General features: G+C 39.0%; 1 protein-coding gene across 3 annotated transcripts in view; it reads right to left on the reverse strand.

Moving 5' to 3' along the window:
* Positions 1-16,059: 16,059 nt before the first annotated feature.
* Positions 16,060-21,849, reverse strand: part of LOC132834151 (dipeptidyl peptidase 8-like) — a 30,270-nt gene continuing 24,480 nt past the window's right edge. For all 3 annotated transcript variants that reach the window (XM_060852803.1, XM_060852804.1, XM_060852801.1), the window contains exons 18-20: positions 20,113-20,255; positions 19,209-19,320; positions 16,060-18,550 (exon numbers count right to left, since the gene is read on the reverse strand). In XM_060852803.1, the coding sequence (XP_060708786.1) occupies positions 18,434-18,550; positions 19,209-19,320; positions 20,113-20,255 (372 nt within the window). In that variant the 3' untranslated portion in view covers positions 16,060-18,433. The remainder of the gene's footprint in view (positions 18,551-19,208; positions 19,321-20,112; positions 20,256-21,849) is intronic.

Consider the following 21,849-nt stretch of genomic DNA (forward strand, 5'->3'; position numbering starts at 1 on the left):
AGATCTGTGCCAGATAAACTTTGGTCTGTTCAGATAAAACCACCTTCTGTAACAGGTCCATTTTGTATAGATAAACAAAAGTAGTTTATGTGATAGCTGGCATCCAGAGGTTCTTCAAAACTGACAAGCTCTTCAATGATAAATTAACATGATTATAAAGAAACAGAAAGAGAACAACTCACTTCCAGTTCCTGTCCATATGATTGACTAAACAATATGGCACATTAATGAGTAGTCACATCTGTCATACATTGACAAAGTGTTTTAAATAACCATTCAAGTCATAGATTGACCATGCAAAGAGTCAATCAGTACCCTCTTATGTGGGAAGGAGTCCATATGGAATGGCTTCAGGCAAACAGTATGTGCTTTAATTAATGGTTAAGTAGTAGGTCTGATATTGAAGGTACATGGTTCTTCTGTGGTTTAAACATGTCATCTTCTTATCTTGATTCCACATTTGGCAATAAGGAACCAGTGAGAGAATTCAAAAAAGTAGAAAAATTTATCAAACTGTTCAGAGAAACCAAATGTCAATGCCTCATTCTGCAGCTGGCCACTATGATGCTAGTCCAACCAGTGCCCATTAAACTATATCTCTAAGTCTATTATTTGTAAGAACAGGTGACTATTAATAACAAAAAAATTAACACTGACATTTCATTTAAAAAAAAACAACTAGAATTAGGGCCATTAAAATAGAATGAAACTGTCCATATGTAAAAAATGATTAATTTTGCTCTTTCAACAGGCACATTGAAAAAGTGATAACTAGTTTTATCCTCCCCCCCATACCCTTAGGAAATGAGTCACCCCTCAAAAGAAATGTAATTGTGTAGACTTGCTATAGGAAAGGAACAATAATTACATTATCACGTTGCTTTCTAAAGGTGCCAACATTAAAAGTAAGGTTAATGATTTATAAAGTAAATTTAATCTCACCACAAAAGAACTAGAGGATAAGCTTATGAGGTGAGATAAAGGCAGTGAGCGAAGCTGTTGTGTTGAGAAGCCTTGGAAAATATGACTAACCACACAATGAGCTTTTACTAAACATTTCAAAAACAGATAGAATTGCTAAAACTAGGACTATATCCAAGGATGAGTGCACTTTAAAAGTGCTGTGCTCATTTTCACATAAAAAAGAATGATTTATTGAGCTACGGGAACAGATTTTTATATAGTTTCATTAAAAATGGACAACACTCAAGCCATCAACTGAAAAGACTGTAGCATGAGTTTACGGATTGTATTTATTTATCTTGCCACATCAATCACAGCAACCTAATATTATTGGGCCCAGCATCCAAAAGCAATGTCTCCAGCCATGTTGAGTGAAAAACAATAGCACATGGATACTAATATTATGTGTTGCCAGCTGAACATTCAGACTGACTGGCTAATTTGAGGATCATTTAGAATCCACAAAAATGCACAATGTGGGTGTGAGCTGTGGCTTGCAATGAGTAGCACTCTTGTCACAAAGTTACAGATTCTAATCCTTTTTTAGGGCTAGAGCACAAAAATCAGGAGCAATACTGTAGCATAGCACTGAGTGCTGCATTGTTGAAGGAGCCATTTTTCAAATGAGACATTGAATTGTTGAGTTTTTTGTAAAAGATTCAATTGCGCTATCCTGAAGAGAAGGAGAGATATCTCTGGGGTCCTGGCCAATAGTTAATCCAAGTATCAACTTCACAAAAATAGATTATCTAGTCATTATCAAATTTCAGTTCATGGGGATTTACTGTGTGCAAATTGGCTGACATGATTCCTAGGTTACAGCAGTAACTACATTTCAAACTCATTTAGTTGAATGCAAAGCTCATTGGAATGTCTGAGGGTTGTGTAATATGTAATATGAGTGCAATTTGTTACTATCAAAATGAAACTGAAATAGGAATAATCAAAATGTCCATCTGTTTAATACTCCTCAGTAGTGAAAAAAATGAGCAGACACATAGGATAAGAAACTCCAGGGAAAAGTCACACTTGGAATTTCCAAAGCAGCTGCATGTTTGGCATCCCATCCAACACCTTCAAAGTTAACTTCCTGCACTGCTAACACAGTGTACCATCTACAAGACGTACTTTAGCAAGTCATCTTAAAATACCTTTGAAGCCTGCAACCTTTACCACCTGGAAGGGCAAGGGCAGCAAATGCATAGGAACATCATCAACTGCAAGCTCTCTTCTCACTATCCTTCAATACAACTGAGTGAACATTCTGGTACTCCCTCCCTACAGCACTGCGGGTTTATCTACAGCACACCAACTGCAGCAGTATATACAACTCAAGGGCCAGTAGGGGGTGGGGGAACAAATGCTGACCCAGCAAATAACACCACATCCTGTGAAAGAACTTTTTAAAAAATTGAATGATTGGTTAGATAATTCCTGAAGAAGGGCTCATGCCTGAAACATAGATTCTCCTGTTCCTTGGATGCTGCCTGACCTGCTGCGCTTTTTCAGCAACACATTTTCAGCTCTGATCTCCAGCATCTGCAGTCCTCACTTTCTCCTCGATAATTCCTTTTCCAAACTGAATGCTGTTCAAAATAGACTCAGCTTTGCCATTATTAGTTATGATAGAGCAGCAAATGTCTTATATGACCAGAGTCATATTTTGGGAACACAGAGCAATGGACAACTTTTTCAAAAAAATTGGGCAGTGAAGAAAACAAATAGAAGTTTGTAAAGCTAAGAAGAATAAGAATAATTTGACTTACATGTCAAATGAGGTAAATCAATAAATGAGGTAACAAGCACAAAATGTTAACTCTAATTTCTCTCCACAGATGTTGCCAGACCTCCTAAGATTTTCCAGCAATTTCTGCTTTTGTTTCAGTTTCCTGCATCTGTCATTTTTTTGTCAGTTTTTTTTGGTCTCGTTATAATTAGCCATTTGACAATTAACTCAAATTATTCTTATGACCAACTAATGAGTGCAAGGAATGTGTCCTGCACTGCTGACCAGTGTTGCTCAGGATTTACTACCACTGACATAGACAGCTTGGAACTGAGAGAAGAAATAATTGATGTTTAGATTGCTGGGGATGTTTGTACTCTGAGCATCAGATCAAACAGAAAGGCTACACACATGAATTAAAGTGTCAGAGAGTAGTGAGCGTACACTCTGATACTTTAATCACTTGTACAGCTTTTCTGTTCAATCGAGAGCAGTACACAGAAGCTGTTCATTTTTCAGCAAGTTACCACTCAACATAATAAGGCAAATTTACTGATTTGACAGTCCCAGCAGGGAGCTGTGATATTATTACCTTGGGCAATCCGACAGGATCTACTTCCTATTTCAAACACTTAGGACTGAGAAATTCTTTCACTTGATTTGCAGAATTATATAATTCAAAGGATGCTCAAAAATGAGTATATTTAAGGCAGAGATCATCAGATTTTGGGACATTAAGGAAATTAAGTGACAGGCGGATATAGCAGGAAATTAAGTTGAGGTAAATGATCAGATATAATTTTATTGAATGGTGCAGTAGGTTCAGATTGTTATATTCAAGATTAGTGTGGTGCACCATCTAAGCTGAAAGTTATATCTCTAACACAAGGAACCCATAGACAGTAGCTAAATTTCATTATTTATCATAACAATCGATGTGTTACGATGTCACAGAGATGTGCTTAAATCTACAGGATACTGCATTCAAACTAGTATTACCCCATTAGACAAATCCAATAATTGCAATCTGTTTGAACAGACTACTCTTCAACATCATAACTATATACAAGATGCAAATATAAGCAGGTTTAATTTGATGCTAACTTGTTTCTAGAATGTTTGTGTAAAGAAATTTATAAATACTACTCATCTAACAGTGCTTCATTTGTTATTTTAAAATCTATATATTATCTAAACTAGCACAGATAAATTTGAAATCTAAATGGTTAGTTTGTTTCAGGATAAATTTTAGAATGTGTATTTTCTGAACGAGGAATATAAATTGATGGAGAGTAGTCAGCCTCTCCACCTCTTAAAGAAAGGAAAATGTGCACTTATAATACAATTTTGACATCCTTACATGCTTCACAATTATCTACCTTTGCACTTTAGTTAATGTAGGCAAAATGAAGCCAGGTTGCACAAAGCAAGCTTCCTGAACTAAAAATTTCCCTGCTTTTCTTTGAAATGTAGCTCTGAATTTTTTTATGTCCACCTGAACAAGTAGAAGGAGCCTTGACTGAACAATGTATTCCAAAAACAGTCCTTCGAGGACAATGCATTCCTTCAGTACTGAATTGAATTGTTAGCCCAGATTATGTACTCATCTTTTGCAGCTTGGCTTGGTCGATCAAGTGTGTTTTGATTATGAAAAATCGCCAAATTCTAAACATACCATTGTTCAGAGCAAACTGCCCCAGCCTTCAGAGCAACATCGACCACAACACTGTACAACACTGTACAACCCTGTTATGGCAACCACTGCAAGAGTATCAGAGTGTCGGCATGGATACCACCATTCCCGTGGAGACACCACCCACCATGTACACGGTAGGTACTCATGACTCGGCCAACGTTATCTATTTCATACGCTGCAGGTAAGGATGCCATGAGGCATGGTACATTGGCGAGACCAAGCAGATGCTACGACATTGGATAAATGGACACCGCGTAACAATCAACAGACAGCGATGTTCCCTCCCACTCGGGAAACAGTTCAGTAGTCAGGGATGTTCGGCCTCGGATCTTCGGGTGACCATTCTCCAAGGCAGACTTCAGGATATGCAACAATGTAGAGTGGCCGAATAGATGCTGAAAGCCAAGTTCAGTACCCATGAGGGTGGCCTCATTTGGGACCTTGGGTTAAAGTCACAACAGGTGACCCCACTACACTATTCAGTCTCTTACACATACACACAAGCACACATACACACACACTCTTACTTACTCAGACACTCATGCAGACCCTTTCTCATACACACGCTCTCTCTCAGACACGTACATACACCCCCCCCACACTCTCACCCATGCACACACCCTCTCACAGTCTTCTATTCTGTTACTCATGCATACACTCTACCAAGTATATACACACTCTCACACGCAATTACACTCACACTGTCTCCCACACACACACTCTCTCTCCCTCACATGCACGCACACACACATATAAATCTATGGGATGAATTTGCATTGCAGAATTGTAATTGCAAATACATTCTATTTTGTTCAAAAAGCACACAATCTGCAGGCAGTCAATCCATTTAACATGATATAAGTTCCTACTTTGGAAATAGATCCAGTCTGGCACTTACATGGTGGATGATGTTCCTACATGTAATGGTGGTATCTGTGTCGACAACACTCTGACACGTCTTGCAGCTACTGCCATGACAGGGTTGTATGGTGTTGTCCTGAAGGCCAGGCAGTTTGCTGCGAACAATGATCTGTTTTAGGTTTGGCGGTTGTTTAAAGGCGAGAAGTGGAGACGTGGGGAAGGTTTTGGTGAGGTGCTCATCCTCATCAATAAAGTTTTGCAGGCTGCGAAGAACATGGCATTGTTTTTCAGCTCCCAGGAAGTACTGGACAGTGAAGGGTACCCTATTAGTTTTAGCTCGTTTCTGTCTCCTGAGGAGGTCATTACGGTTCTCACTGTGGTATCAGAACTGGCAGTCGATGAGTTTAGCATTGTACTGCCAGTTCCGATGTGCCACAGTGAGAAACTGTAATGACCTCCTCAGGAGACAGACATTAGCTGAAACCAATAGGGTACCCTTCGTTTGAATAGATTAGATTCCCTACAGTGTGGAAACAGGCCCTTCAGCCCAACAAGTCCATACCAACCCTCCCAAGAGCAACTCACCCATTCCCCTAAATTTACCCATGACTAATCCACCTAAGACTATGGGCAATTTAGCATGGCCAATTCACCTGACCTGCACATCTTTAGACTGTGGGAGGAACCCAGAGCAACTAGAGGAAACCCACGCAGACACGGGGAGAATGTGCAAACTCCACATCCAGTAATTCCGGGTGCCGAAAAACTATGCCATGTCCCTTGCATTCTGTAACTCCCACTTTAGAATAATATCAGTCTGACCTAATATTGTGTTCTGGACTAGGCCAGACAGTTCAAAACATTCTTGAGCACGCAACCCAGACCATAACTTTGCAATTTATTTAGGTTAGTATACAGCGAAGGTTAAAAATGTGTTGCTGGAAAAGCGCAGCAGGTCAGGCAGCATCCAAGGAACAGGAGATTCGACGTTTCGAGCATAAGCCCTTCTTCAGGAATTCCCGAAGAAGGGTTTATGCCTGAAACGTCGAATCTCCTGTTCCTTGGATGCTGCCTGACCTGCTGCATTTTTCCAGCAACACATTTTCAGCTCTGATCTCCAGTATCATAAGACCTCACTTTCTCCTTCCCTACAGTGAAGGTTACCCAAGTAAGCTAGCTACGTTGACTACCCAGATTTAAAACAGATAAAAAAATGTATTCACAAAATTACATAATGAAACACAAAGAACAGAATAAAGAACGCCTATAGAATTCAGACTATGCAGACCAGAATTAATTATGCTGTTCCGAATATACACATCAATCCCAATAAGCAAACCCCCTTAAAAACAGTAAAAAAAATGGAACAGATGCTTACAGGTTTGAAGTTAGAAGCGCAGAAGGTGAAAAAGAGTTTGTTTCCTTACAACTCACTGTTGAACTCCTAACTAATTCTGGACTGAATTGTTCAGCCAGAGAGCTGACCGCTCTCCTTTCATTCTACAGGTCACTTCTAAAACGTGACCACCTTGGCCCGAAGTCTCATCTGTTTACATATAAACAAAAAGACGTCTCAATACTCTTTAATCTCCGTACCAAACCAATTTAATCGGCACTGGGAGCGTTTACGACCCCTCTGAAAAAAACCAAGGACGCAGTACCCTTGAGAAAAGGAACCAGCTTTGTGACAATTGGGACACAGACAAAGTTTAACTTCACACCTTCAATGCATTATTTGAGCTGAGAAGAAACCTAATGTTAAACGCTGTCTTGAGCACGTAACTTTAAGAAAGTTCTGGGATTTACATATGAAGAAACCGAAACTAACATGGTCATTCTAAAACATGAAGGATGTAAGCTAAATTTGTTTGATATTACACTGCAATCCTGGTGCTATAAAGTCTGTGTCTTATGATTCTTCTCCATAACCACCTGATGAAGAAGCAGCACTTCGAAAGCTAGTGATTCCAAATAAACCTATTGGATTATAACCTGGCGTGATTTTTAATTTGGGATCCATGCCAGTTCAAGACCGGCACCTCCAAATCTTGAATTACATCAACATTCTTCCTGTATCTCATTTTGCATTATTGGATCTAAGTACGAATTTATACAAGGAAAATGAAATCTACCCACATGGAAAGGAGTTTCTTCATTGGCTCAATTTATCCAGCTAACGTGGCACCTATTCTGACAATTTTCAGTCATGTAGTGCCCCCCTGTGGCTGCTGTTGTGTTGCGAAAATTACAATCAGTGTATATACACTGTCTTCAATATTAGTTTGGGTGCTTCTTAATTTTTATAGCATGAGCTTGGTCCTTCAAAAAAAATAAGGTGAAAGGTGTCAGTTTTCTCATCCAGAGCAAAGAATACAAATAGGAATTAGAAAATGGTTTTGAAGGAGTGAATGCTTAGATTTATTGAGCCTACAGCTCAAAATGCAAATCAGTCAGTCGATGTTTATGCCCTGTGCAAAGCATGTCTTATTCCTATTTGTCAAACTGTATTGGAATCTATTAACTGTATTTTCATAAATACATGTAACAATAAATTGCTAATACTATTGTACAGTTCTATTCACAACATTCAAGATAATGAAGTAATCTGAGCTTGTAAGCAACAAGAGCTGAGCAACATTTAGCTTAAGTTAATAAATGACAAGTAACAGTTACACTACAAAAGATACAGGCAATAATTATCTCCAATAATAGAGAATCTGATCACTTCCCCTCAAAATTCAATGGCATAACCATCATCAAATTGCCCACCACCAATATCCTCAGATTGGGGTGGCACGGGCTTAATGGGATGTCGAGCAAGTTGACGATATTGACTAGACAAGTTTGAATCATCACTTCTCTCCTTACAAGCAACCTGACCTGGTCATACAAACTATCTATACACTTTAGTGATCCTCTTATTTAAGCAGCAAATTTAATTTTAAGAGAACCATTAGGATTCTATTTCAACAATCAACTGTGACAGAAAAGAGCTCTCTAAGAATATGAAGTTGTTTTTCATTAATGGAATGTGTACATCACCAGCAAGGCTGGAATTTATTGCTTTTCCTGAATGAAATTGGTGGTGTGCTGCTTTCTGTAACTGCTGCTGTCACCTGGTTGCAGAGCTCTAGATGTTTGGTCCAGTGGCAATGAAGAAACAGCAACAAGTTAAGATGTGTGCGTCGGAGGGGACCTTTGGAGATAGTGGAGTTCCAGTGCACCAATTGCCCTTCCTTCTAGGTGGTGGACTAATGGATATGGAACCCCAAACCTAGAAGTTCAGTGAGGATCGTTACTGTGGATCTTGCAGATGGCACACTTGGCTGTACTGCGTGCTGGTGACAGAAGGAGAAAATGTTCAAGATAGTTATGGAATCCTGAGAAAGCAGGCTGCTTTGTCTTGGATGGTGTCAGCCTTCTTGAATGTTGTGGGAGCTGCACTCATCCAGGCAAATGGCAATTATTCCATCACACTCCAGACTTGTGTTGTGGGTGGTGAACAAGCTTTGAAAGTCAGCAAAATTCCAGTCCTGGCTTGCTCTTGTTTCCATAGTATTTGTAATGGATGGTCCAGTTAATGTTTTGGGCAATATTTAGATTAGATTCCCCTACAGTGTGGAAACAGCCCCTTCAACCCAACAAGTCCACACCGACCCTCCAAAGAGCAATCCACCCAGACCCATTTCCCTACATCTAACTCTGCGGGCAATTTAGCATGGATAATTCACCTAACCTGCACATCTTTGGATTGTGGGAGGAAACCCACGCAGACACAGGGAGAACATGCAAACTCCACACAGATAGTTGCCCAAGGCAGGAATTGAACCTGGGCCCTTGGTGCTGTGAGGCAGCAGTGCTAACCACTGAGCCACCGTGCCACCCCAATCTGAGGATATTTGTGGTGGGCAATTTGATGATGGTTATGCCATTGAATTTTGAGGGGAAGTGATCAGATTCTCTATTATTGGAGATAATTATTGCCTGTATCTTTTGTAGTGTAACTGTTACTTGTCATTTATTAACTTAAGCTAAATGTTGCTCAGCTCTTGTTGCTTACAAGCTCAGATTATTTCATTATCTTGAATGTTGTGAATAGAACTGTACAATAGTATTAGCAATTTATTGTTACATGTATTTATGAAAATACAGTAAATAGATTCCAATACAAGGTTGCTGCAGTGTGGTAGACTTTCACAATGGTGACTATTGCTCATAGTGAAACCAAACATAACGTCTTTTAACATTGGCTGGCCATTGTGCTGCAGTTATCACATACTTCTGACTGATCAGCAATCTTATACTCTTACAGCCTGTCAAAAGCATATTAGAGAGATGTTACAGATTGATAATCATCCTGTTTGATGATATGGCCATCAACATCTGAGGTGGTATTTGAAACTATTGTTGCAAGACTGCCACAAGATCTTCCGCACTATAATGTGTGGCATCTACAGGATGCTGACCTGCTCTTGTAGTTACAGTACTTAGGTGGTTGGTCCAGTTAATATTTTGACCAACAGGTGACCATACAGTGTTGATGGTGAGGGATGTTGATGATTGTAATGTAATTGAACGTCAAGGTAAAATGATTAGACTGTCTCGCTGGAGTTGCTGATCGATGATATCAATGTCATTTATCAGGTGAAGACTAATGCTGTCTGCCTTGCTGCATGTATGTTGTAACATTCTTACTCTGCTCCATTGTTCCTCCTAGTAGCTGTAAATTAAAATATGAATGAAGATATTTTCCTTTGTAGAAACATTTTATTGAAAAAGAAGCCAATATAAAGGTCTATTCCCTGTTACAGATATTTACTGAAATTAATCACCCCCAAAAACTTCACATTTTCTAGCTATACTCACAATTACAGTATGTGTGACTAATAAATTTAGTGCTACAGAAAATAACCATTTCAAAAGCCAACAAAGCACAATAGCTTTCAGTTTCTTTCAAGTCAGATATGGCACCATTTGGAAAATAGAAATAACCTTACATATTCCCATCAAGACATTTAAACACAAACCTAAAAAAATGCCTAACCTCATCAGAAGAGGTTTTGGACTTTTTCCACAATGCATATTCCAAAAATCTGAGCTAAACTGATATGTTATTACCAATCAATGAAACTTTTGCAGGTGCTTGTCCACTATGCTTTCAACTCGGTATACTTAGTCCATTTAATAGAAGAGAGCTCATCCTGGGAATTGATTTTGAAATGAGGAGAATGCACCTGTTTCTCTGTGCCACCCAACCTCCCCACATTTTCTAATCTCTTGAAATGTGAGTGGACAGATCATACAAAACCAAATTTAGTGATTATCTGAATACTTTTAAATTAATTTTACATTGGAATACATTAAAGAACTGTTACATATTGGCATCAGATCCTAAATGGTTTTAAGTAATGAGGTATATGAGCAAAAATAACCAATTATTTACAAGTTTTAATGGAAGCTTTCCAATTTAGCTGATAATTTGCAGTTAGCAAAAATATAGTTTTAAATTTGCTAAATGCAATAGTGTTGTTAATCAGGTCTCATGTGCAGAGACCCTGTGCCCACCACAGTCATCAATAATTTGAGGCATGTCTACTCAGGTAGCTGTCTATTTATTTCTTTATTAAGTGATTTGCTGCTAAAAGCCTGTCTGCATTAAGTTTCATTTGTCATGTTATTGAAGCGTAGGGTGGCATTGGGTTAATTCACTGGTTAGACCAGAAGGATATTGTTTGATGATAGAATACTAAACCACAGCTGATAAACACACACTTAAAGGTTTGTAATTGCCACACTTCATCTGTTTACTGCTTAATATGATAGAATTTGTTTTCCCTCACTGAAAGATAGCCTTAAAAGGTACGAATGGATGGCTGTAAAAGTGACAAGTAAACTGAAATAAGGATTTGATCACAACTGGTGTCTCAATAAATCATATAAAGTGCTAAGTATAATTGAGCAATGAATCAACATTTAATGGATAACTGGTTTATCACTTTTCAAATTATTTGAGTTTCATTGAAGGCATTTTGTTTATACAAAATTGCAGGAGAACTTTCTATGGTGAGTTGTTTATAGCTACATCGGATCATTTTTGGAGCTTTCTTTGAACTGCTTTCAGCAACTGATCGTGGGCTGATTAAATTGTTTAATTGCAATTTACTATTTGAAATTAACAGTTAAAGTGTAAACCCATGGGAACCAAGATCATCTTCTAAATCGGATTATTAATTGGCTAGCAAGAAGGTGACAGAGGGTGCAGTTATCAATTATATGAATTTTAATCAACAGCTGTAATGGAGGTATCCTTTAGGAATTGGTCTTGTAACCCCATCTATTCAATAAATTAACATGTTTTTAAATGAAGTAGAATGTCATAAATATAGAAAAAGTGCAAAATTCTGAGGATGCTCAGAAACATTATGTGCTACATGAGGTGACCGGATTAAAAGCAGTCCAGGAATAGGTGATTATTAGTGAAATAAAGTCTGAATGAAAATTAGCATTTTTAATATTTTGTATGCACTCCAATGAGTGACAGGAGCAGTTTTGTGGAGTTAGAGCTCAAGGAAAATTTCAGAGAATGGGATTTTTCAACTTCAATGCTCCTGATATATCAATGGTAATTTCTGCATTTGCTCAGAAAAGCCCAGTCTTTGAAACATTAAGCATAAATATTGAGTACAGCACAGAACAATGGGACATGGGTTTAAATCGTAAAATCTCTGAATATAAAATAGATTGATACTGTGTGAGTACTCCAAAAAAGTGTTCGTGGGCGGCACGGTGGCACAGTGGTTAGCACTGCTGCCTCACAGCGCCTGAGACCCGGGTTCAATTCCCAACTCAGGCGACTGACTGTGTGGAGTTTGCACATTCCCCGTGTCTGCGTGGGTTTCCTCCGGGTGCTCCGGTTTCCTCCCACAGTCCAAAGATGTGCGGGTCAGGTGAATTGGCCAAGCTAAATTGCCCGTAGTGTTAGGTTAGGGGTATGGGTGGGTTGCGCTTCGGCGGGTCGGTGTGGACTTGTTGGGCCGAACAAGTTAGATTACTTCCACACTGTAAGTAATCTAATCTAAAAAAAAACATGATTGGCAATGGCTTTTGGCACTAGGACTAGTCCTTTTAGGATAAATATAGATTTAGAAAGTCAAAGATCATGTAAAGTTTTCTATACTGCTGTGGTCAGTGATGGAACCATCATGTAAGACCAGGAATGAATGATGCCAAAGTTGTGGAGTTCTGCTTGATTGATTTTGAGGAACAGAAATCAATTATATAAAACTTTCTATCAAGGAATTTAATGGTATTTGGAAGAAACAGATGGTGATGTTGTGGATTGAATGTTCTTTACTTGGTTCAGTCTTTATATCCTAATGCACCACTTTATGAATACTGAGTCTTGTATCCCTTCTGAATTGAAGGAAGGACAATGACTCAAAGTTGTGTTTGAGGAGATAGTTTCCCAAATCCATTGATTTTTCTCCTCAGAACAGAGAGAATTTATATTATCTTCAGGCCAGATGCGCTTTTGTGCATTTTGATCTGCTAACAATGGTAAATGTAATGAAGACGTAATTGGTGGCAGTGCCTGAATTACCATCACATTATAAATACTGCCCTAAACATTGAAATTTTGTTATTTTGTCCTATTAAATGTATTGATGCTCCTTATGAATGGAAAGGTGTTGTTGCAATTTGGTGGTTGTAATCTGTGTGAACACAATGAGAGATAGCTCAAGAATACTCTTTAGTTATGATATCCAATCTTGAAGTTGAACCCTTCAAATGTTCACACTCAATCTGGAAGCACCTTCACAGATGCTGAGGTTTGATACGAACTAGAGAATATCCAGGTTTCATGGGAGTCTCATCATTATCTTATAAAGATTTTATAATCTATAACTAATACATTTTGAATGTCAATTTAGAAATGTTTTACTTGATCAAAGTAATGATGTGCTTAACTAAGGTGTGAATTTATTTCACATGCTTGAATTAAATATCAAGTCAATTTTTGATTCCCCTCATTCCCACCCTAGTGTTAATTCCAAAGTAATCATGCCCAACTGCCCATTTTGGGTCGTTCCAGATTTCTAGCATCCACACTATTTTGCCTTTATTTTAGTTATCCCTTATATCACTCACATCCTACAACAAGGAATTCCAAGACTGTATTATATTCCACCACAGGATCCCATCCTCATTAGTTTTATTATTTTATATTTCACAACAGAAGAGAAAGGAACATTTCTCCACCAAAACAAAAATGATCAAGATAACTATTATACTAGTCTTTAAACTTGAGAATTCCTGAGAATCATGTGATGTTTTGTGTTTAGGATTTACCTGGCCTCTTTTAAGAATATTCATCACCCACAAAACATCTTCTTGTATTTATTTGATATCAATTGTATCACTTAAAAGACATAAAATAAAGCCTGAATACTGGTTTCATCCAGTAAACATAACTACTGCAGGTCACAGTTGCAATATATTTGTTGATGATCAATAGTGGACAGTGATGAGATTTGTGTCTCTGGGTTGCTATTACACTCATTATTGCCAATATATTTGTAAGACAGCCTTACGTATAGACTTATACACATAATTACTGAACAACTCATCCAATTTTCAAATAAAAAGCACAAACAAACCATTTAACCATTAATCGTCGTTGATGTGACATCACACAAGTTGCTGCTGCTCACCACAGCCCTCCACACTTTCCCCAAATACACCTTTAAAGTTAAATATATTACAACTGACTGATGAGCCACACAATGAACAAATGATCATTTACTTAGCATGATCTATCAGAACCAAATTTTCAGACTAATTCTTTTTTTATTTGTGGTGCAGTTATTTTAAATTGTTATAAAAATGTAATTGTCCGTCAGCCCACCTGAATTTTGTTTGATTCCTGTGCAAGAATAATGAACTATGATTGCAACTGTGTCAGTTCATAACAGGAGAGAAGAAACACTTCTTTCCCCAACGAGGATATCTCTTCTGTTTTCACAAAAATAGAAAGTAACTCTTTCTGAAAGTGATCAAATTGGTGAAATGACTCACTACCCCAGACTCCATCATGCTTGAAGACTATTGAACTTTGTTCAAACATTCAACAGCATACTTTTACTTATTTGGTACTGATTGTGTAATTCTTCAGAATACAAATTCCTGTCCAATGGTTTTGTAGTCTAGAAAGTGAGGTCTGCAGATGCTGGAGATCAGAGCTGAAAATGTGTTGCTGGAAAAACGCAGCAGGTCAGGCAGCATCCAAGGAACAGGAATTTCGACGTTTTGGGCATCCTGAAGAAGGGCTTATGCCTGAAACATCGATTCTCCTGCTCCTTGGATGCTGCCTGACCTGCTGCGCTTTTCCAGCAACACATTTTCAGCTCTTAATGTCAGTGAGTCCACTACTGTTGCAGACAGGCCATTCATATCAATCTTTGTTTCCAAGACGACTTCCAAAAGATTATGAAGGAACCAGAGTTGCAGGAATTTGATTAAACCGAAGGGAGCACATTGCTGCTGGTGACAGTGTCAGACAGCCTGCTGATGGGTTGCTTCACCTATGTTTATGTAAATAGCACTGAATCTGTACAATGATTACATACTGACCGTTCACTGAATTTTCTTACAAAAGGGATTTATCACTATCTTCAGCAAAAACTCTCCTTCCTACCAGTAAATTCTGATTTATGTTTCAACATGCTTTTCTTCCAATTTCTACAGGTGTGATTTATTTACAGACACGAAGGTAATACACAAAAATTAAGCGTGGAAGTGGAGCTCCAGTGAGTTGACATCCTGTTTATATTCTTTCTCAGTCTACACTGAAATCACACTATTAACCTCTATCCTCCTATAGGAGTATGAGAATGTGAAAATCATCACCAAAACGAGTAACTGAGGTGACCAGGTAGACTCATTTAAGGGACAGCAGATGAACACACAAGAGAGAAAGGAATAGAAGGGTGGGCTGACAAAGCCAGATGAAACAAGGTCTGAGAACATTTGTGTGGACATAAAGCTGTTTGCTGCCAAGGTTATGTCTGTGTAACTATGCATCTGCAGGATTGTGCTCTCATACGGAATCATCATGCAACAATACAAATTCACGGTTACTCCCTGTCGTCCAACTTGAAAACAACACCGTTATCCATTGGCAATGTATTCGATCATGCCATCTTACTGGCTTAAAAAGGTTCAGGGAGAACTGTGGGGTAGCTCTTCTCCCCACAGATTAGTCAAAGTTTAGGAGGATAGCTTAGAAAACCAATTTAAACATAATGTGAAACCATTTTTAAGCCAAAGAATGCCGTCCAGACAAGGCCGCATCTGGTTTCTGAAACTAATTTACTACAAACGTACAGTCAACGTCAACTGCAATTTGATCCTCAATATTTACACAACTGTGATCTTTGTACTGGACAAAACCATCAGCACAATTGGTAGGTCAAAGTCCAGATTTAACATAAAATGTGATTATGTTGAAATGTTCCTATGAACTTATAATACTGGCTCAAAAACGTTGACTCGGACAATCTCGCCTGCCTTATAAAGATTGAATTCATGGAATAAACATTTAAACTTACATGAGAGAGGACTGATGCGCGAAGAGGCCAGACCTCTGAATCTAAGAACAGTTAAATCTAAGAGGCTCATCAGTTAAAGACCCTTTAGGGAGGACATGAAGGAACCTCTCTCAAAAATTATTAAAACCAGTGCATTAACATAGTTACCAGCCGAAAAGAGGTAGAGGGATTCAAGTACCACAACAGAAAATAAAGAGACAAAAAGATAATGGCAAAAAAATTTATTCACACAAAATGCTGCTAGCGCAGCCTGCATTGAGTCCAGCGAGGCGGTAGTACCATGAGCTGCTACCCGCTACAGCCCACACAGAGTTCTTCAGTAATGTCAACGAAGCAGCACTACATGCAGATTCCTACTCCACTGCGTAGACTGTCGATGTGAGAGAATGCTACATTCAGACGAGCAGGTAAGGAGTACCCATGAATTTGTATTGCCCCATAATAATTCAGTGAAAGGGTGAAATCTACACTCACTTCAACCCAAAACTTCCAATTAGTCCAGTGAACTGCTGGGTTCAATGCTGGTCAGACAGGAAATGACCCACTTACCCGGATGCAACTTTCCCCAGCCAAAATTCCAATGCAGGATTCTGAGTGCAGTGCAGAGAATCAGCCCAGAATCAATGCCCTTTTTGATACCACTGGCTGCTGTAATACGGTAAGGGTTTAAAGGTCCCAAAGCTTCTCATATGTTAGTGAATGAGCGTATGCAAATAGTGAGCAGGTGAATCTGTAGGTTTGTAAGGGTGGTCAGTGGGCACTGTAGTAGGTGATTAGAGTGGTGCTGGAAAAACACAGCAGGTCAGGATTCCTGATGAAGGGCTTTTGCCCAAAACATTGTCTTTTCTGCTCCTTGGATGCTGCCTGAACTGCTGTGCTTTTCCAGCACCACTCTAATCTAGACTTTGAGCTCCAGCATCTGCAGTCCTCACTTTCACCTACAGTAGTCAGAGGATAGTTGAGTTGGGTTGGCAGGGCAGGGCAGGCATTGTCAGGTCAGGGACTACTCAAATTAGAAGGTCAATGGGTGGAGACTAGTCAGGTTGAGTCAGGGATAGTTGGGTGGTGGGGATAGTTAGATTAGCAAGGACTGGTTGAGTTTGGTCAGGATATGATCACATGGTGAGGGCTAGTTATGGTTGATCAGGAGTTTGGGGCTAATTGAATCAACTCAGAGGGATAGTTCTGATGTATGGATGGATGACAGGAGGTGGGGTTTCTCTGAGTTGTTACCCAGGTGTTAAAACTAGGATTTTACTCTCTACCACTTTCTGGTTAGCCAGCTGGATAGGTTTAGTGTCAGAGGATTTGCTCATCACAAATCTCCTGGGCAATTTCAATGGGAGTCAACAGATTGGGACTTCGGGAGTCACACCCTGGGTCATACATTCATATATCCAACAATCCCAGATCTGGGCCACAATTCCACAAATTCACTGGCAGTACATAGTATTGAGAGCAGAGGAACAGACTGTTGGATCCAACAGGGTTCTGTCAGAGTTTATGCCCAATTCAAGCCTTCTGCCACCTGCTTCATGTCCGTGTTCCACTCATGAACATGCAACCTCCCTTCCAGATATCTGCTCCTGTACATTGTTACCACTTCACAGAATACATACAATTCTTTATGGATACTGCATCCGAAAATCTAAACAAATCTGGCATTGCTAAAACCCTTTCAACATGTATCTGAAAGAGAATAAATAATTCATGACCAGATTTTCTTTTAAGTAATAAAAATGGTACTGTTTAAGACATTAATCTAAACATTACTGTTACATAAAGTGCTCAAAAATGTTTCACAATCATTTCCATTTACGCCACAATCCGTGCAAATACAGTAATTACTGTTTTATGGTCATTAAGCAAATTAACAGCAGCACTGGGAGCAGATGCTGTTATAATGAAAAGCAGAACTGAAGAGCTGGCCACCAGAAGCAAATGGGCAAGTCTCACTAAATCTGATCAACTCACCGGGAAAGGTTTCAAAAGATGCTGAGTTCTAGTGGTGAATCAAAGAGCAAGCAACACAGAATAGAAGGAAAATTGCTGCATTTTCAATATTTACTGATATACACACATTCATCAGAAGAAATCACCCTTAATGCCCGTAACATGCCCTTGGAAAGTAAAGTTTCTGTGATCATGGGTTGTATTTTACAGTCTTGGTACAAACAGCAGAAAGTGATTGTCAGGCACTATTAGTGAGATTATGGGAGGGAGAGGGTGGGAGCTTGCAGGACCCAATTTTGTGCAAGGATTAGGAAGCTGAGGATGGTGCTGAGGAAATACAAGCCACAAGTTATAGATGTGTTAGTGGTGAGCAATGGAGAAGGGATGCTTATGGATAGGTGGGGTGAGTTCAATTGTTGCTCTTACTGAAATTGAGTGACAGCTGACACCGCATGAAAAGGATCAGAGAGGTTATGATTACTTGAAAAGAAAATAAACACAAGTAGCGACGTATGGGACGGTGGGGGAGAGCAGATCACTATTAACAGGAGCAGTGTCTCTCTTCTGACACCTATTGCATTGAGTTGTTGGCTGAGATGGGAAGTCTCAAAAGTAACACATCATCTTTTACTTCATTGCTGCAATCTGGGAAGCCAGGTTCTCCTGAAGATAGTACAGCAGATACAGTTCATAATGTTCACCAGACTCTGGAACACGAATACTGTGCCGCTCTTGGGGATACACCTTGAAAGAGTTGCAAAACATTAATTAAAAAGTATACAGGTTATCCTTCTTTAAAATTGAACAGTCTTCCATTTTAAGTATTGGTGTTTGTCTTGATTTCTTCTCAGTTTAAACACTTGGGTTTTCCCATGTTTACCTAAATTGGGTTTCTTAACTCAATGCCGTAAATTTTTAATACCAGTACCATGTAAGCAGCTTGGAACTAATCTATTTACTATAGCGATGGAATCTGTTAGTCTGTAAATGATGGGGATGAGGCCATAATAGGAGCAGAAGATGAACGTGACACCTCAAACTTTTCGATCATTGAATACAATCATAGGTGATCGTCTGCTTTAACACTACTTTCCTGTCCATTCCCTGTATCTCTTCGTTCCCTGAGAGTCAGTATTAAATAAACTCAATGATGGATCATTCACAGCTCCCTGAGATTCAGTATACCAATAATTCACATTTCTCTTCATCTCAATCCTAATGATCGAGCTGTAATCACAAGAGATTGCTTCTAATTCTAATTCTATCCTATCTCAGATTCTTAAAGCAAAGGAGGATATTGTAACTAATCTGGCAAAAAAAAATGTCTCTTAGATCAATCCATTCTTCGAAAACACAAGACCTTTTTAACATAGCAATTTATTTACTTGCGGTGTAACTTTACCTGCAAGTCATACGGCCTCCCTGCTCGAACGAGGAAGCTAAGCAGTACTGTAGTATGAGAAAAATGAACATTTTCATCGAGGAACCCATGCAAGAGCAGCAACCGATTGGGGCTACAGGTGGGAAAGAGAGAAGGAAACATGATCACTGTTCATTTTCTGGAACAGTTTGCTTTAAGCAGTACCTTTAGTGTCGTGTTGTGAAAGTCACTGTTGACTGGGGTTCTTGCTGATCTCAAGATTGATTTTCATGGAACAATTTCTATTGCAAAGGCCAGCAATGTTCTTCTCCCTGTTTGTGGCGCGAGTGTAATACCCCCAATACTAATCTGCGTGTACTTTTTTTCAAACCTAATTACCCAAAACATTAAAGTCAAATAATTGGAACTGAAGCGTTCTTCAGGCAAATTTAGATCAGAGATGCATCAGATTCAGCTCAGCAATTCACCACAGTTGTTTGGTTCAGTAACTGTACAACACATTAGTCATCTTGTTCAACACATCTTGCTTGAATTAAATATTCTGGTTGATAATTTGGACTTTCACTAGCTTTCTGTGTCTGTCACCCTGAGCAGTCATTGCCAGTGACATTCACAGTTACCAGGCCACACAGCTTTACTTAACTGAAGTTACTAAACTCAATTGAAAACAAATCCTCCAATTAACTCAAGCTAGATATCTAAGATAACTTCTTTTCCCATAAAATGAAATTTATAAGTTTGTAATTTAAAGTTTACAGTTACCAAAGGATTTTTAATGCTCTGAAATGAAAAGTGTGCACAGACTCAATTGTCTAACATTTGTGTTTGATAACTAAAGTGAACATGGTTCCAATTTTGAATGTACTTTGGGTTGGAATGTGAAAACTGTTCACCGCAACAGACATAGCAATGTGGTGGTACTTACTCAAGGGGAAACCGGTCAACTTGCATTGCTGCTGATCCAATATCATAGCCACTCTCATTTTTATCTGGGAAACCCATATAGCGTTCTGTGTATCCAGTATCATAGAAGATCCACAGTGTCACAGGGGCTCCAGCTATGGCTACCTGCACACAAGGTGACCAATTATAGCATTAGCGTCCACATTCAGCAACAAAGCCACAAAGGCCTGAACCAGGCAACAGGAAAAGGGGTGAGAATGTTTTATCCAATATCCAGCTTTCCTCCAGCAAAACATTGGAAAGATTGATGGCATCATCTTTGATCCTCATCACAAACATCATATGCTTGTTACCGATTCCAACCCTATCTCAGGCCAGACCAGATTATTTTTGTAATGTCAACATCCTATTTGTTCTTGAGTCATGCTTCCAATTCCAGTACAAAGATTTGGCCACTTTCACCAAATAACATTGTCCTCTGTCTTTCTCGTAGCCCATCATTCACTGAAACCTTCACCTTCTGTCTATATCACCTCCTGGTTGGACTTTTATGTTCTGCCTGTCATAAACTCTACATCCTGTATTTAATTCCACAGTCTGACTTGCCCATGTGTTTGCTGACTTATGCCAAAACATCAAAGCTAAAAGTCATGCCCTGAAATTTAATCCCTTCATGGCCTCAAACATATCATCTCTATAACCTCCTCAAATTTAGGAGAGGCGATGGTCCAGTGGTAATTTTACTAGATTTTAGATACAGAAACTCAGCTAATGTTTGGGGGACAAAGTTCAAATTTCATGCAATTTGAATTCAATAAAAAAAAATCTGAAATTAAAAAACTACTGATAGCAATGTGGTTCAAGATGACAGCGCAAGGGCAACGAGAGATAGGCAATAAATGCTGGCCCAGCCGGAATTACTGGGATCCCATGAATGGATAAAAAGAAATCTTAGAATCTTAGTGTAATCCTTTCTCCATTCAAAGTGTAATGAAGCCTTCAGCTGCCTTGGCTCCTTTGATACTCTTATATGTGTCTACCTTCATCTCCATTCTTTTTGAAATCCACCTCTTAGAGAAAACATTTGTTTACTTCTTCCTCTGGATCAGTGTCCTGTTCGTTATTATGCCTTTGCAAAGTGACTAAGTTGTTTTAATGTTATGAAAGATTGTGATTGAGTGCAGAGGGAAACAGTAATGTTCCTAACGATCAGTTGGAGGTTAAGTTGATAAATTTAACTTGTCACGCGATTGAGGGAAGAGGTTCAGAGAAATGTTTTATCCATTGAATTGTCCAAGCATGGAAACCTTTGCCACAGAAGGCAGTTGAATATGAGATCATCATAATTTTTGAGTGAAGTGTGGATAAATCTTTAAAACAGAGGGCATTTTAGTACAATGCAAAGACAGAATGGACAGTAGGCCTCAGTTTGAATGGTTTGGCAAATGGTTGGCACAGACTTAATGAGTTGAAAGGCTTCCTTTTCTGCTGTGAATATCGAGAAATCAACGGCAAGGTAACAACCAGGAGATAATGAAAGTTGCTTCCGAATGGTCCATATAACAACTAAAACAAAAGGTATCCAAAAACAATGAGTTTTAATTTACCAGCTGTAGAAGTATCATACAACAGTGGGCTTAGAGGAAGTGAAAGTGGATCTTATCTGGTACAGTGGTAGTGTCCTACCTCTGAGTCAAGAGACCTGGATTCAAGTCCCACCTGCTCTAGAGGTGTGTAATAACATTTCTGAACAGATCGA

Source organism: Hemiscyllium ocellatum, chromosome 39 (genome assembly GCF_020745735.1).
Source record: "Hemiscyllium ocellatum isolate sHemOce1 chromosome 39, sHemOce1.pat.X.cur, whole genome shotgun sequence".
NCBI classification, from domain to species: domain Eukaryota; kingdom Metazoa; phylum Chordata; class Chondrichthyes; order Orectolobiformes; family Hemiscylliidae; genus Hemiscyllium; species Hemiscyllium ocellatum.